General features: G+C 32.6%; 1 protein-coding gene across 1 annotated transcript in view; it reads left to right on the forward strand.

The window, feature by feature from the left end:
- The window catches only part of AP3S1 (adaptor related protein complex 3 subunit sigma 1), a 58140-nt gene that overhangs the window by 33933 nt on the left and 6084 nt on the right, over window positions 1-18123 (forward strand). Inside the window, exons 4-5 of the mRNA XM_039848493.1 lie at window positions 2857-2928; window positions 14470-14577. Coding sequence (XP_039704427.1) covers window positions 2857-2928; window positions 14470-14577 — 180 coding nt within the window. The remainder of the gene's footprint in view (window positions 1-2856; window positions 2929-14469; window positions 14578-18123) is intronic.

The following is an 18123-nucleotide window of genomic DNA, read 5'->3' on the forward strand; positions in this document are numbered from 1 at the left end:
AGTTCTGGTATTTGGAGGAGTTAAGTAATGCTCAGGCTCACATAGGTAGGTAGAAGCATAGCAGGAGTTTGAAGCCAGGTCTTTCTGGTTTCCTCACCACTGTACCATACTGCCTCTGTAGGCAGCTTTTTTTTTAAACCACTCCATAGTTCACCAGTGCCACACTTAATGCTACCAAGAATTTATTTTTTCTTTGCTCAACATAATCTGCACATTCAGCAGGTCCCACTGGTCTTCTATAAGTAAATGAAGGGAAACTATTTAAACAGCATTTTCACCAAGATAGTCACGTTCTTATGGTTAAAATAGGATTGCTTCAGTATATAATTATTCAAACCACTGGAACTGAGAAGAATAAGCGTGAAAAAATAGACTAATAATTATTTTAAATTTAAGAGGACCACCTAACACCATACACAAAAATCAATTCCAAATAGATTCAGTCCAAACATCATGAAAAAGGAAACAATAAAAGCTTTTGTGTTTTGGGGAGAATATCTTCTTGACCTTGTTGTAGTAAAGATTTCTTAAATTAGACATTAAAAAGGTTAACCATAAAGGAAAAAAGCTGATAAATTGGGCTATATTGAAATTTAAAACTTCTGTTCTAAGAATACTATTAGGAGAGTGAAAAGGCAAGCCACAAAGTAGAAGATATCTGTAATGTGTTATGAACCTATAACAGGACTGTATCTAGAATATGTCAAGTAAGTAAAAGACAAGCCAGTAGATAAATGAGCAGAATTCTTGAACAGACATCATAAAAAAGGATATCAGAAAGGCTGATACGTATGAAATGGTGCTCAATCTTATTAGCCATTAGGGAAATACAAATTAATATCATAATGACATATTACCACAAACCCATAAGAATGGTTAAAATTAAAAGATTGACAACATAAACTGCTGACAAGGGTGTGAAACTGTGGGAACTCTCATATATTGTTATTTGGAGTGTAAATTTTTGTAATTGCTTTGTAATCTATTTGGCACTGTCTGCAAAGCTGAATATATGCTGCTCAGTATACCTTGCATTAATATGCCACAATGTATTAAAATTTCTGGTGATCCAGAAATTTTATTCTAGGTATACATGTATAAGAATGTTCTTAGCAGTACTTATTGTAGTAACCCCATACTGGAAACAACCCAATTTCTGTCAACAGTAGAATGGATAAATACATTGTGGCATATTAATGCAAGGTATACTGTATAACAAGAATGAATGAGCTATTGTATTATGTTATAACATAAATGAATCTCACAAAAATAATGATAAAGAAGCCAATCACAAAAGATTACTTACTCTTGGGCACTTTGCAGAGAAGTTTGCCTACCCCTGGACTAAGACAATGTTGATTTTAGTCATCTAGTTACATATCTACATTGTTTCACCTGTTTTATCCATCTTCATTGATGCTAAGTTGGAAGCTGGGGTTGTGAATCTGTTTAAATTGGCCTAAAGTCAGAGCAGTATAGCAAGAAGCCTGCTGTTTAGATTTTACTCTTTGTCTTATAGGGTCACCTATGAATAGGGTGACCATACATTTCATCTTGCTTGGAAGGTCTTGGTTTACATCTGTTTTTCCAGGCTGTTATTATATTATGATAACATTACATCCTATTATTATAATAGTTAATAGTTGCTCTCTTTTGTTCTTAATACCCCCAGTTTGGATAATAAATTATATGGTCATTCTGTCTGTGAATGCTACCATTGAGAAGGATAGTAGTAATAGAAATAGGAATAGAATAGATATTGATAACTATGCAAGGTGGAATTTAAGAGATTAATTTTTGAGGTCCCCCAGACCATCTGAATGATTTGCTAGGATTCATAGGACTCAGATACTCATGGTGAGGGTTTATTACAGTGAAAGGATATAGAGTAAATTCATCAAAGGCACATGGGGGAAGTCTGGAGGAAACCAGGTGTCAGCTCCTAGCTGTTCATTCCCACTAGAGTTACACAAGACCCCCAAAATGATATATGATGACATGTGCAAAGTGTTCACAACCAAGGAAGTTCACCCTATCCTGAGTGTCCAGGATTTTTATTGAGGGTCACTCACATAGGCATGTAGAACCTGCATGACTGACTTGGTTACTTAAGTTCCAGAACCTCAGAGAAGAAGAGCTGGTCACCATAAATGACATTGGTAGCGTAAACTGTCGTCTCAGACTGGTCCAGTGTGGCCCAAGGCCGCGGGCATATAAAACACTCTTATCAGACAGAACTTTCCAAGGGCTCAGTCCAGGAGCTAGCCAGGGGCTAGTCTGAAAACAAGCCATTTTAGGGAATGTGTAGTAGGGTTTGAGCAACCCAGTCCTGCTCGCTCACACAAGGTCATACAGGATATTCAAGCTAGAGTTTGAACATAGGTAAGTCTGATTCCACAGTCTGTATTCTTTCTGTAAGTAATTTTTAGTGATCTTTTATACTGATTTGCTAATTAGAAATTACTGGGTATATTAGATGTGGTAGAGACTTGGACTTTGCCCATCTATCTTGATAAATACTTCTAATAAGCTTTCTGCTTTTTTTTTTCTCACATGAGGATAGAGAGCTTGATTTGAGTATTTTTCAGTGCTTTTGTAAGTAATGGTGCCAAGAATTTCTAGTTCTTATTTTTAGCAAAGTTTATTTTGCTTTGTATTGAAAAGTACTTTACATGAAGAATTGTCTGTAATTACTCCTTTTGCACTTAATACAGTTTTTAATTTAAAAAAGAAATGTGATAATAGACTTAGAAAAGTTTAGTTCATAATTAAGAATTGTTTGCCTTATAGATAATAGATTTGAATGAACTTATACAGTTCTCAAAAGCTTTTAACCTTTTTCTCTTTTTCCTTTAGGTATTTGTGGAAACATTAGACAAGTGTTTTGAAAATGTCTGTGAACTGGATTTAATTTTCCATGTAGACAAGGTAATCTTTCTGTATTATCAAATCTTTAAACTTTTTATCTAAGAAAAATGTTAATTTGTATTTGTCAAAGTAAAAACAGATTTGGTGAATAATACTATTTCTATTTATTTATTTATTATTCAGTTCATAAATTATGTTTACTATGAGCCAGATACTGTGTTTAGTGACGCTTCAGACCCTGTCCTAAAGGTATTCACATCTAGAGGAAGAAACAGTGGCATTGACAAGTAACAGTATGTTCAGAGTGTTAATGGGAACACAGCTGAACCACCCACCTCTGCCAAGGAGTGTGTAAATTACATTTAAACTGGAATTTTAAGGATTAGTAGATATTTCACAGACAGAAAAGGAGAGGATGGCCCTGTAGGCAGAGATATAAAATACAGGCTTCTTGTGAGGGGGTAGTTTTATTGATTAAGAGACCTAATTTTGAAGTGCCTTAGATGACGTGGATTTTAGACTTCGTTCTGAAGCAATTAATTTTTTTAAAGAAGCTTTTGTTGGCATTATTGTTGCTTTGTGCATTTTTGGGGCAAAACTGTTTTTTTCTGCTCTTTGAGTTTGGGTTGGTAGGTGGGAGATTAAAGACAGGGAAATCGATTAGGAGTCTGTTGGCGGTAGTCCAGAAAGAAATGAACTAAGGCAGTATATTAGGGATGAAAGAAAATAGAATTGACAGGCCCCGATAGCCTATTGAAAGGAGGAGGTGAGAGGAAGGATGACTGAGTTTTCTGTCCAATATTACTGAGTATTGGTGATATGGAATTTAGAAGGAAGAGATTCTACTTTTACAGTATACAGATTTTTTTCTGTATTATATAATGTAACAGATTGTTTTGAATGATTAAGTCATTGAATAACTAGTCTGAAAATAAGTTGTCAAAAATTGTTGCAAAAAATGTGATTTTTAGAAATCAACTTTTTTGAGGTATAATTTACATGCATTTAAAGCTGAGCACTTTTAAGCATACAGGTAAACTAAGTTTTGGCAGATGTATATAGTTCTGTAACCATTACCACAGTCAAGCTTAGCACAAGGAATGCATTTTATTATTGTGAACATCAAAAGGATAAATTTATCATTAGGCAATCTTTTTTATCATATTTCTCATTTACTGAGTGATTTGATTTCATGTATTAACTCATCTTGGATAGACTTAAACTTGGTATTTTTAAGAGTCTATTTTTAGTTTTCTGCTGTTTTTCTCTATCTTACTTTTTTCACTTACAAATACATTATTTTTAGGAATTAACGTTCACAGTATTCAAAATTATGTTTCGGTGCATGATTAAAATATTTTTAAAAGCTCTGTTTTTTAAATGACTACTCAAAAATCATTACCTTATATAAAAATGTAGCAATTTAAAAGATACGTGAAGATTCTATTATAAAATGTTGCTGTAAGAGTAAAGTTCTAGAGGATAAAACTTTTCCTTAATAGGAAAATTAAGCTCTACTCATATTCAACTTCCATACATGATATACAGTATTTTTAAAACTTCTATTTTATATTAATATACACTAGAAAGTTAGAAAATATAGAAAAGAGGAACATAAATAGACGCCATCTCGATTTTAGAGATTGCCTGGTGTTAAATGATAAACTGAAGTGTATTAAAACTTTTAAGAGATTATTTGAGCACACATTGATTAAAATCGGGCAGTGCCAAACCAGAAGTGGTTAGGAGCACTCTATTGACAGGAGCCCGGGGAAAGACTTTTACAGAGAAGAGGCAGAAGCAAAGCAAGGAAATTATCTGATTGGCTATAGCTTAAGCAGTTGTATTATTTGGGAAAGTGGAGTTGGCTGTTTATGATTGGTTGTCCTTAGGTTTTGATTTCTTAACCATAGGCATTTACAGGCTTAGGTTTTGGTTTGCTTATATAGGCTGCCGAGGTCTGATAGCCTCCTTGTTTAGTTAACCTAACGGTAGCACTAACGCTTTGCAGTCTGTATATTTCTAGATATAAGTACAGAAATAATGTCTTTTTAAAAAACAAAAATGAGATCATACAGTATGTAGTGAGTATAGCCTGTTCATTTCACACAGTAGTGTGTCACTATTTTAGAACCTGCCAAAATTAGCTATGTCTTTTCTTTCTGGACTAAGCTCTTGTTTTAATGTTTTTCAGTGCAATAAGACTAACAGCTTTAGTATTCCAAGATTCTGAGACCAGTCAGATAGACATTTCCTGTCCCTGCATTTTCTATCTAAAACAATGTTAGCCTTGTTTTCAGCCCATCAGTGATAATAGAATTATTTTCAACCTTTCAAGCAGCCCTGGACCTTCCAATAGTCAGGGATCTTCTATGGCTCAGCTCATATTTTTTTAGGGGCAGATATATAGAGTTTTGCACACAACTCTCAGCCTGCTTTTGGATCACAACTGGGTAGATGAAAGGAGGAAGTTGTGAAGAATATCCCTTTTGTTATCAGTCAGGATGACCTAGTTTATGCTGTAGCAACAAATATATTTCTAATTCATGCAGTATGTTTATTATGTTCCACATGTTGTTACTCTGGGATCCATGGTGACAAAGCTGCCACCATCTGGAACATCATCAGTTCCTATGTTAGAGAGAAAAGTTTTCATGGGTAAATTTATCTGCTTTTCAGGTTTTCACAGGTGATAGTTTTACCAAGTGTTTTTCCACTACAAACATGAATCACTAACTTCCTAGCCTCTAGTATATATTTCCATGTGGCCTGCTGCCCAACCCCTAAAGTGTCTTTTCCTTAACTGTGATTGTTACCAGTTTTTTTGTTACAGATCTTTACTGATTTCTGTATCAGTCACATAGACTAATATTGTAGTTATCCTGAAGCAGTGGGATAGCCCACCCTACCCAAAATTGGTTTGAAAGTAGAGACTAAAGATCTAAAAACATGTATCACTCGCATAATAAGGTTTTCTGGGGAGAGCAAGGAACAACAGCTGGCTTGGGGTTTTATGCAGTTAGCGGGTAGGCCTGGAATGAGGGTTTCCACATGTGAGCCAGGTCTTACATGGTTTGAACTTTCCTCAGTGCAAAGGAAGGAGCACCTGGACTATATCAGCTTGCCCAGATGTGGGACAGAAGAGGAAGGGGAAGAGATGAGCCTTGAAAACTATCTACAGTCAAATATCAAAAATGGAGTCAGACTCTTTATTATAGCTAAGTTCTGCTTTGGTAATGACCCATAAAATACTAGTAACTTGGTTTATTTCTTTTTTACACTACATATCCATTGTGGGTTTGCTGGAAAGGTCTGTTTATTTGCTCAACTAGGTTACCTGCCCATTTCCTGAACACTGTGGCATTACTTGGGCAGCCCCAGGTTGTTGCTAATACTGCATGCAACACAGCATCAAATCCCAGGGCAAAGATAAGATAGCTGAAGATTCTATGAAGAGTTTGGTTTGAAGGATGTATGTCTTTGACATTGACAGGTGTGAATGTGCTCTGTCCACCCCTCCCTACATTCCCTCCTGGCATTCCCTAAATTATCAAGATAAGGGAAATCTGATTGGAGACCTAAGTGTCTTTCCTACTCTTAAGAGCAGAATTGTTTCCTCTAGCCCTGTCCCTCTTGAGGAGTTTGACAGCCTATCCCTAAACCAGTCTATAGAATGAGAGGCTCCTTTTCCTTTCACCAACTGAAAAAGTCTAGCCATTAAGAACATTTCAGCAGACCTAAGTACCAGTGAGCTAACAAAGAGAATGCCATATCAACAAGAGACATGATGAACAGTTTGAACAATCAGAACATATGTTCCATGAAAGAGAACTATTAGAGGAGATAGATGAACACCTGAAATTTAAAAATTATTAAAAAGCAGGTAAGGAAATACAATTTGGAAAAGTCTTCTTGGGCCTTAAAAACATGTTTTTCAAAATATAGAGTTTAAAAGAAGAGGATGGTAGAATATAGTCCAGGAAATAATCTCAAAGCCCAGGACTGAAAAATTAAGAGAAAAAACATGAAGGAAAAGATAAGAGACTTTGAAGGGTACATATAACATGTATTATAAAAGTATATTGATTATCGTATTCAGTTGGGGTAAAGGAGAATAAGGGATAATTAGAGCAATTTAGTAGGAAAACAAGGCATCTCAGTGGTAGGAAGACCTGATATTTGTTTTACTAATAGTGATAAAGTCATGTGTTTGAAAGAGCAAAGAGAGAATAGTAATCATGAATGAAAATTATAAACAGAATCTCTGATTTAAAAGAAGAGGAAATGTAAATAAAATTTGATCATATCAACCAGCATGGGGTGGGAGGAAGAAAGTAACAGTTTAAAATAGATATATTATTTAAAACACTAAGTGTGAATTGACTGAAATAATCATTAAAAGACAGAGACGATGGGTTTAAAAGACACAGTTTATATAGAAAAGGCACAGTAAATTCTGAAGTATTTTCCTTTACCAGTTTTCATAACAATTTGATTTCCTAATACCTACCAAAAATGATCATTGAATTTTTTTACTATTCTTGTGACTTGAATTTTAACATAATCAATTTGTTTTAAGCCACTGCTAATATTATTATTTTTGATCCTCAAATTGCCCCATCTTTGGCCAATGGGAACTCCTTCAGGTTGTCTTCTGAGTCCTTTTGACATTACCCCTTGCTCATGGACTTTGATAGCTGCTTTGTGTTTTGGCACAATAGCTGTTTCAGACTCATTTTGTCCATTTCCTGCTCAAGACACATTATCAGCCCGGATTCTTTTTAGTGGGAAATGGTATATAGAAACCACAGTCTGGAAGTACTTATAATTATGAGGCTGGTCGTTGTTTCTAGGCCTTTTCTATGGACAGCATCACATATTTTCTGTTCCACCCTTGAGTTAGCTATTTCTCCAAGCAACCCTTGTTCCTTTAATGGACAATGCTGTTTAGAAATGACAGTCCCCGCACCATATATGCTCATTGCCAAAGGGGTGATGTTACTCCTGGTTCTTTGTGAACCAACCTGGGATTTAGTTTTTAATACTTCAGAGTCTAATGTAACACTATAGAAATTATTCTAGCTTTCTCCTTCATATTTGCAATTTGCTTCTCTAACCCTTGAGAGGTGATTTTGATTATTCTCATTTCTGTTATTCTCATTGTTCTTGATGCATTTACTCGTTTGCTCAATCCTTCCTTTCTATACCAAATTCCTGGCTGGGCCATTCAAAAGCTAATCCGCAGACATGCTATTTGCCACCCTTTCCTGCCAGGACTCGTCAAAAGTTTGGCCCCAGATACATCAGCCTCTATCTAGCCCATCTACTCAGCAAGTTGTCAAGTTATTCTGATAAAAATTGAAATGAGTAAAGTATTTTTTTTTTAAGTATATGATTTGAAAAAAATTTAATGGAATTTAGAGAAGAGGAAAAAATGTCAAAATTAAATTTTTCAGTGGATGGTTTTAAAAGTAGATTAGATATAGCTGAGTGGAAAGATAGGACACATTATCCATAAAGAAGCATAAAAAATAAGAAAGATTGAAAATATGAAAGAGAGGTTACAGATCAGGTAGGAGAGAGTGAGAAAGTCTAATGAACATTTATTCTTAGTTTCCAGAAGAAGAGAAAGAATGAGGCATATTCAATATCTAAGTATCTAAATGGCTGAGAATTTTTCAGAATTGATATAAGATACAAATCCACAGATAAAAGAATCACAAGCAGAATAAATAAAAAGAAATCTACATCTAGACTAATGATAGTAATATTGAATAGTAGAAAAAGAGGTCTTAAAATCATCCAGAAATAAAAGACACATTACCTTCACAGGAGCAATGGTTAGTTTGGAAACTGATTTCTCAACAGTAACTGTGGAAGTTAGAAGACATTGTGTTGAAATAAAATAATTGCCAAACTGTAATTCTAAAATCAATAATATCTTTCAAGAATATGGGTGAAATAAAGGCATTATCAGAGAAACAATGAGAGAATATGCCACCAGCAAGCCTTCACTAAAGAAAATTCTAATGAGGGTGCTTAAACCTGAGATATAAGAAGGAACACAGTGAAGAAGAGCAAAGAAAGTAGTAAACTTGTGGGTAAAGGTAAAAGAACATTAACTGTTAAAGTACTCATGAGGTTAAAACAAAAACAAAATATTGTAGTGTTAAAATACAAGTCAATAGTAATACATAAGCCAGGAAGGATAAAAATAGAGTTGGAGTATTCTAAGGTCTTTTACTGAGCAGCTCTAACTTATTTATAAGGAGCTTTTAAAAATCATTTCTGTTTAATCAGCCCAGAATACAGAATAGAAAATAGAACAGCTTTCCAGCCTTTCAGTCAGACTTGAATGTTTTGAATTTTCAGATTTCGAGACATTCATATTCAATGTAAATATAAAATTGCATTGTGTACCAAAATAGAATTACTCTTATCTATTACCCGAATTACTGTACCTGTTGCTTCCCTTTAGCAATTAACATATGTCTTCTTTATTAATATATTACTTATATAGTTTCCCTTCCTATTTTTATCTTAAAAATTTTACCAAAATTTCGATAGGCTAACAAAATATACTCCTAATTCTTTATATTTATATTTAATTGATATTTAAATATTATTTTCAAAATTATCATACTTTCAATTTTTTATATAATATATTAAACAATAGTTTGTGGGGAGATAGTACTCTTTAGCACCAGAGCCCATTCAACTATATCAATCTCAAGATAATATTAACCAGATTACTGTAGAACTGATTATTTCCTTAGCAAACACTTTTAAGGTTAATAACATTATCAAGTGAAAGTTTTGAGTAGTAGAAAACTTCAGAAATATGAAGGTTCTTTTTACACCACTCACCACTCCTTACCACTCATCCCATTCCATACTACTTCTCTGAAGTAATTTTTCCTAATACTTTGGCTAGATAGGCTTCCAGACATTTTTCTACATATTTTCAAAGATATGCATGGTTCTATTGGTTCAGTGAGTAATTAAGTTTGTTTTGGTTTCACGTTATGTTCTATGTTTTGCTTTACTGACTTCATCTATCTTTAGATCCTTCCATATCCATACATACATATCAGTTTTATTCTTAAGTGAAGTATTGAATAGAATGGATATGCCATATTTTACTTGACCCACCCCGTAGTCAGATATTAATATAGTAAAATTTTAAAATGTTTGGTGAAAAGGGCCTCAATTCTAGCATAAATTATAGCAAAGTAGCTCTTATGCTCTAAAACAAGTGCCATTCATAGAACGCAATCTACATAATTTGACTGCCTTTCCTTTATTTACCCTTTTTTAGATGCTTGGTTCAGCTTGGTAGAGGACTTGTAATTGTTAAAAAGTGAAATGCGTTGACTTAGTCTTCATTCTACTCTCTAGTGTTGATGCAGACTTTACTCAAACCAGGATGCTGCTGTCTGTGAGCACTATATAAACATTGAATAAAAACGGTTTATTGATGGGGCAGTGAAAACTTAAATACAACTAAACACTTTGTTCTTTAACTTTTGAATGTTAAGATAACTGAGATAAACAGTTTTGAAGAAAAAATATATTTAATATTTATTAGGTACCCATAATGTACATTATAATATTTTATTAAAATAATAGAAACCACCTAATCTTAAACATGTTAGGGTAGTTCTAAGCAAAAGTCTCCAGGTTCTGCATTGACACATATATAAGATAGAATTTGTACAATTTAAACATACGTAAAAAGTGGCATGCTTGTGTTTTCTTACCACTATTAACAAATATTCAATAACTTTTTGCTACCTTTTAAATAAGTTAAATGTGTGCATGGCCACTGCCTTTAATATTGTTCCTCTGAATTACTGCACAGTCTCTCTTATTTTTAGCAAGTTTTTAAACCAAGTAATATATGTTAAAAAATTTCAAAACAAAACAAGAAAAACCTATAAAATGAAAGATAAGTCTTCATTCTTTCTCCATACTATTCTGCCAGTCCTATTAGGTAAATATTATCTATTAAAAAGTATTTGCAGCAAATTAAAAGAATAATGAGCTACCATTACATACCTATTAGAATGGCCAAAATCCAGAACATTGACAACACCAAATGCTGGTGAGGATGTGAAGCAACAGGAGCTCTCATTCATTGCTGGTGGAAATGCAAAATGATACATCCACTTTGGAAGATACTTTGGTGGTTTATTACAAAACGAAACAGTCTTATCACACAGTTTAGCAGTCACGCTCCTTGTTATTTACCAAAGGAGCTAAAAACATATCCACACAAAAACTCGCATATACAAGTTTATGGCAGCTCTTTTTATAATTGCCAAAACTTGGAAGCAACCAAAGTGTCCTTCAGTAAGTGAATGGTTAAACTGTGGTGCATCCAAACAATGGAAAATTATTCAGCGCTAAAAAGAAATAAAATGTCGTCATGAAAAGACATCCAAGAACCTTAAAATGCATATTACTAAGTGAAAGAAGCAAATCTGAAAAGGCTACACATACTATACGATTCCAACTAAATAATGTTCTGGAAAAGGCAAAACTATGGAATCAGTAAAAGCTTTGATAGTTGCCAAGGGTTAGGAAGTGAGGGGGATGGATGAACAGGTGGAACACCGAGGATTTTTAGGACAGTGAAAATAATCTGTGTCATACCATAATGATGGCTACATGTCAGTACATATTTTTCTAAACCCATGGAATATATAGCACCAAGAGAGAACCATGAGGTAACTGTGACCTTTGAGTGATTATAATGTGTCAATGTAGGTTCATCAGTTTTAACAAATGTACCTCTCTGGCGGGGGATGTTAATAATGGGGGAAAAATACGATGTTGAGGTAGGGGCTGCATGTATGGGAAATCTCTGTACCTTCCTCTCAATTTTACTGTGAACCTAAAACTATTCTTAAAAAGTAGTATTTTTTAAAAAGTATTTACATGCTTTTTTCAGATTTTTTTTGGCTATATCCAAGTATTGTATGTGTATGTGTATAATTTTTTTTTGTAAACTTCAGTGAGACCATATTATAGATATTCTGCCCCACTCATTTTTTCATTTAATAATCTATCTATATTTCTGAGTGTTCTGTACATCTCTCATTTTTAGAAGTGTGGTAATGAATAGTATGGATTGGTGAATTTTATAGTTTTGTATTTTTGTGCCTTTGTTTTTAACCAACAAAGTGTCATTGATTATTCTTATACATATATCTAGCACCAGTATCTTTTATTATTTTCTTAATTCACATCCTCATTCTCTCCTGCCTCTAACTTTTAACACATTTTTTATTTTCTTGCAGAATTGTGAAATATAATATATAGTGTGATCTCAGTTGTGTAAATTTTATATATATATATATATATTCACACACACACACACATATAAGTGTATGCATAAAAAAATTCTGGGAGGATATATAAGATGCAATTAACAGATTATCTTTGGATAGAGGGACCTAATAACAAGCTCAAAGGGTGGTGGACACTATTATTGTTCATACATAGTTTTTTTGTGGCTTGAACTTTTAATCATTTGCCTATATTGAGTTGTAAAAAAATTAAAATGAAAGTAGAAGTTATGGTTTATGTCCAGAAGAAGCTAAATTTTCCCTCCTCATGTGACATACCTTACTTTGAACACCATAACCTTGATAATTTTGGAGTAACCTTCCAATTAATATTTCTCATTCCCATATTGTTTATCTCTTTGAATTTCTACATAATGTATAGTATCTCCTCGCAAAGAATACAGTCTTTAGGCATTTATTATCTTTATAATAAACGAGATTACGTTTCTTTAAGGATTTAGTTTATTGGCTCTTCATTTGTGTTTTCTGTCTCTTCTGAATTTCTGAATTTGTTTTCGTAGGAGTTATTTTTACTTCAAGGACAAATGTACACCTTAGTTCTTATCTCTTAAATTGACATAGAATTTCATGGATATGACTTACATTTGCAGGCTGTTCATGTTTTGATACCTCTAAACTTGGTAGATGTTTCTGTGATCCTGAAGTTTATGGTTTCCACTACTCTGGTGCTCGTGTTCTGAGATGTTTTTGGAAAGGCAGTGGTACACTTTATATAAGGATGAACTCACGAGAAAGCCCCAGCAAAATATGGGGGAGGGGTGTGGAGTTGTGACATTTTTATCAACATTACAAATTGTGCTTTCTCATGAGAATTCGTTTTGAAAAGAAGTTCTACTGCTAAAAGAAGTTTTAATGAATCTGTCAGCTATCCATGGCCTTTCTTTCTGAACACTTTTCCTGCACGCAGTACTTACTAGCTTTTAAAAAGTATTTTATCACCTAATTATCTTCTTGATGTTTAATTGAATTTTCATAGATTATGACTAAAATTAATTAGCTGTACAAATTTCATTTATTATTGTTAACAAAAGAAAACAAGGAATTGGATTTGGATCACTCAGATTTAGGTTTGAATTGTTATTTTTCACATATAAGTTTATGTGTCTTGAGTAAGCTGGTTTACTCTCTCAGCTTTAACAAAGGTTAATGTGAGAATTAAATCAGATACTGTAAGTACAGAATCAAAATACATTTTTAATAAATGGTATCTAGTAACAGAAAGGATAGTAGTCAAAGTGATGATATTTAGCACTAGTTTTTAAAAACAATTGTGGCTTCTGGTTTTGTGTTGTTTGCTAGGAAATTTCTGTAACTCTTTATTCAAAATTTGTTCATGAGGTGTTCATCTAGCCATAATGAAAAATTAGTAAATAATTATAGGATATTTTTAAAATCTTGAATACATTTGCACCAAATCTTAAAAAGGAAAGAAAAACAATTGTATATTTAACTAAAATAAGTTTTTGTTTAAAAACAATAAAATTATTATGATACCTGTCGGTGCTATACTAAGCACTTTACATGAATTATTCTTATGATAATCCTATGAGATGCCTATACTATTTCTAGCTCTATTTTACAGATAAGGTAACAGACTTAGGTCTTATAACTGCTGAAGGTCATATAAGCTAATAACTAATAATAGAGTCAGTATTTATATCTAATTTCAAAATTTCCATTCTTAATGCCACCACATTATTTTAAAAAAATTATTGCAGAGTATACTATTCTGTGAAACTTAATTCAGCTTCGAAATGATTTTTGATTCAATAAATACCGTATGAAAGAACACCTGGGTTATATTTTTTTCTCCCCAATGGAAGTTGCTATTTTCAGTTTTAAGATGTATTCGATGATATGAAGAAATCTCAGTATTTCATATAGAGAGGGCTGTGAAGTAAAAGCATTATTAAAGTATCTACAATAAAAAGAAATTTTTACTTTTTTTCAATCTAGAGCTTATAGTAATGCCACATAGCTTCATTAAGTACCTTGAGCATATTATTATCTGTTTTACAGCCCATTAAATTAAGACTTAAAGAGGTTATATAACTAACTGCCTTTGACTTCACAGTAGTGACGAAAGTGGATTATGAGCCTTTACTCCAAATTATTTTATAGCTCATACGTATAAAATAGACACAGTAGTATTTGAAACAAAAATTACTGGAATTATGGAGTGTTTTTGTAGTGAGTTTGCTTTATGGGTGTGTATTATTTTTTCCTTTAGGTTCACAATATTCTTGCAGAAATGGTGATGGGGGGAATGGTATTGGAGACCAACATGAATGAGATTGTTACACAAATTGATGCACAAAATAAACTGGAGAAATCTGAGGTAAGAATGGAAGGTGCTCTAGTTAATGAAGATAGTAAGCATGATCATAAATTATGCATGATTTGTAGCTTTCACTGTTTGTCCTTCAGTATCACCCTTTAGGTACAGCTGGTATGCTTATTCAGTTTTTAAAAATGGAATATACAAATTTTAGTATGTTAAATGTTCTGTGGCTACTATCCACCAAATAGTTTTGTGCTTTCTTCTTTTAGCCATGGTCGTAACTGCCTTGGATAATTAACACAATTCCAAATTCTATTGCTTAAAAAAGAAATTAATTATTTGAAAAATGGAATCAATATTTGCTTTATAAAACATTAGTCAGTAATTATCAAAGAAATCTTAGAACTAATATTTTGAAGAGATATAAATTTAGCATTACAAAATTATTTCTGGAAAAGGAAATGCAAGACAATGGAATTCTCAAGAGGAAGTTATAATAGGTATTTAGCAAGCCTGATTACTTATTGAAAAAGGAAATTCAGTGCCTTAATCTCTTAATTCTAGATCTTTCCCAAAGGTCACTCACAAGTTTGCTAAGTCACATTTTATTCAGTGATACATGTATTTATGACTTTTATTATATTCTATAAGAGAAAGATTTGGTTAGTTAATACATAGCTAACTTTGTGCTGTTAGATTGGATGAATGAGAACCAACCAGCACTTTAGCATTATATAAAATCTTACTCTAGAATTTTAATGACTCTTCCCTTATGTACTAGGCTGAATGTTAGTAACAGGTATTGTAGGTAAGCCACTCAAGTTCACAATATTTTCATTGTTTATTACTATAGCAGAAGTTTAGAAAGATGAGTGGTCTTGATATCTCATTCAACACTATACTTGTTTGAGGATACTCTTATCTTTGGTATTTATAGTCATAGCTCAGATTAGGAAAATATATTTATTCATAATTATTAGTACAGGTTCAGATGTTTGGTTGAAATAATGCCAATATTACTATAAAAGCCAGCAAGATATTAAAAATATGCTAGCATTAATTTACAACAGGTGAGTTCTGAAGAATTATCTTGTTGGCACTTTAAAGGATCAGTTTAACACAATGCTGTGCTCATTTGAAATGAATAAAACAGGATGATGAACAATCTGAAATCTGAGGGTTAGAAACAGTTGAAGCTTTGTATAAAAACATTTTCCAATGTTTTATTTAAAGTTAACTAGTCTTACATTTCTTATCTCAATTTACCATCCCTATTGGTTTCCCAAAGGAGAAGCTTGTAACAGTAAAGAGCTTAAAATTGACTCTTTTTGGTAACTGTATATCTTTTGCTTGTTGTATAGCCAATTTTTAAAATATTTGTTTTTAAAAAGGGAAAACAAACTAGATTAATAGAAAATATTTTGTTTTAGGACAAGGAAAAGGACTTAGAATATTTAGTGTGGTTTGTTTGCAATGTATTTTAAAGTATAGTAAAAGATTTACTATAAACTCTAAGCTGTAGTTTTTAAAGTCGTAAAATGATAATTTGAAAATTATGTAGTCTGTTAAACTTTGCGTTACAAAACTGTATAGATATAGATTTTAAATGTCAAGAGACAGTGACACAATCCATTAATAATCAGTCTAAAATGAATGGATATGTAGTAATTTATAAATTCTTCGTAATCATTTGTAAAAATATATTGACTTCTTGTCTGGAAATTTCACATTTGCAGGTATTTAATTCCTTCTTCTTGTGTCTTTTTATAATTTTTCTCCTTAGTTTGCTATGTATAATATTGACAGAAGTCATGAAGGACCTATAATAATTACATAATGAATATTTGCTTTTTGATTGTCCAGTATGACTTTGTTAATGACTAGTTTTTTAAATCTGTTAAGAACAGTAAAATGCAGAATTTAGATTTTTGATGGAAATAGTTATAAGAAACTATAACTTAAAAATCCATTTACAGAAACAGTGCTATTTAAAATGGCTTTGAATATTAGCGAATACTTCTATTTTTCATCCACTGATCATCTTTTAACATATAGTCAGCTATTATTTGCTACCAGATTAGTTTTCCTTTTTCTCCTTTACAGAAAAGTGTGTTTTAAATCCAATTGGGGATAAACCACAACATTATATGTTTATCAAGTGTTTCTCTATATGTGATGTCTCCTAATACTTCAGTTATAAAATAGGATATTGAGTCAAGGTGAAGCCATTAAGTCCTGATCATATTTTAAGAAATCGTGTTGAAAAATAACATTGACTTTGTAATTTTTCAATAATTTTCATATATTTTAAGTATATTTGGAATGCTGTCAGCTTTATTCCAGACACACTGAATTGTCAAAAGTTTTCATATGGGTTCCACTTCCATGTTTCTTAAATTGGTTATCTACCAAACAAATGACTGCAGAATAATCCAAAATTACTCAAGAGCAAACTATAAGTCCTTATTAAGCTGACTCTTACTAAATTTTAGTTAAAATTTATTATGTAAGCAAAAACTTACCAAAAAAGAATTAAAATTCAGAGTATCATGATTGATGGCAAGACCTGGTTATCATATTTTTAAAATTAATTTAAGTAATATTTAGAATAATGTGAATATCTAGGTGCCTTTAGTTTGTCAGAAATTAAAAGGTTTTATTATTTTGGGTTAAAGGTAGTATATTTTCAGTGACAGTCAAAAGTGAATCAGTTTAATTCTCAATACCTAGACAGGTAGAAGCAAAGATCACCTAGATCTTTAAAGAGAGAAGCAACAAAGATATGCTCTGAATGTATTTTACATCTATCCTGCTTTGTTAGAGAAATGGTTTATTGTAACATTGGGATCTTGGAAGAGGAGGGTTTAAGCTGGGGAGGTTGGTGGGATTTGGGGGAAGTGTAAGAGGCACCCTGGAATCTGCCCAGGAATGAAAGGACTCCCTGCGGGGTGGAGGTAAGAGGGGTGGGGGTTGGGGAGACTTGTTAGTTTTTATGTTTTTCATGTTATTTTTAAGATGCATAAATGGGTCTGAATTTAGTCACTACTTTTTAAAAGTCAGTCTTCTTTTTTCCGAACATCCTGATCTTTCTAGCTCTTTCCGTTCTTCTCTCTTACAGACCTTTATCTTTCAATCTCCCAGACAGGACAGGTAGACAAGGTATTGCTGACTTTGAGAAAAATGTACTTTAACAAAGGGGAAAGCAAAATGATGTCAAAGGCAATTAATTATTTAGGCCAGACTCAAAAATTCTTTGTGTTAATGAACCCATATAGTCCCTGTAGCCTATTTTCCATTCTAGTTTCTCCTTGTAGTTTCTTCATCTTTTATTGGACTTAGTGTATTTTCCTAGTATATCATTGATGTCATGTTTGTTCTGTTTTGTCTGCCTGCATTGTAAAAGGAAAGTTAATTTTTTTTTAAACATTGTCATTTAACAGACAAATTACATTTTGTAGAAATGGCAATTTATATATCAAAATTTAGAGTTTATTTTGAGCATCATATGGCAGAACCTTAATTTAGCTCTCACAAATTTTTTTTTCTCCATCTTCATAAGTTAAGGATTCTAACATAAAATTGCCTGCTAGGTTTTAGAAGCTG

The sequence above is a fragment of the Pteropus medius genome, unplaced genomic scaffold, assembly GCF_902729225.1.
Source record: "Pteropus medius unplaced genomic scaffold, Ma_sr-lr_union100, whole genome shotgun sequence".
In the NCBI taxonomy this organism is placed as follows: Eukaryota; Metazoa; Chordata; class Mammalia; order Chiroptera; family Pteropodidae; genus Pteropus; species Pteropus medius.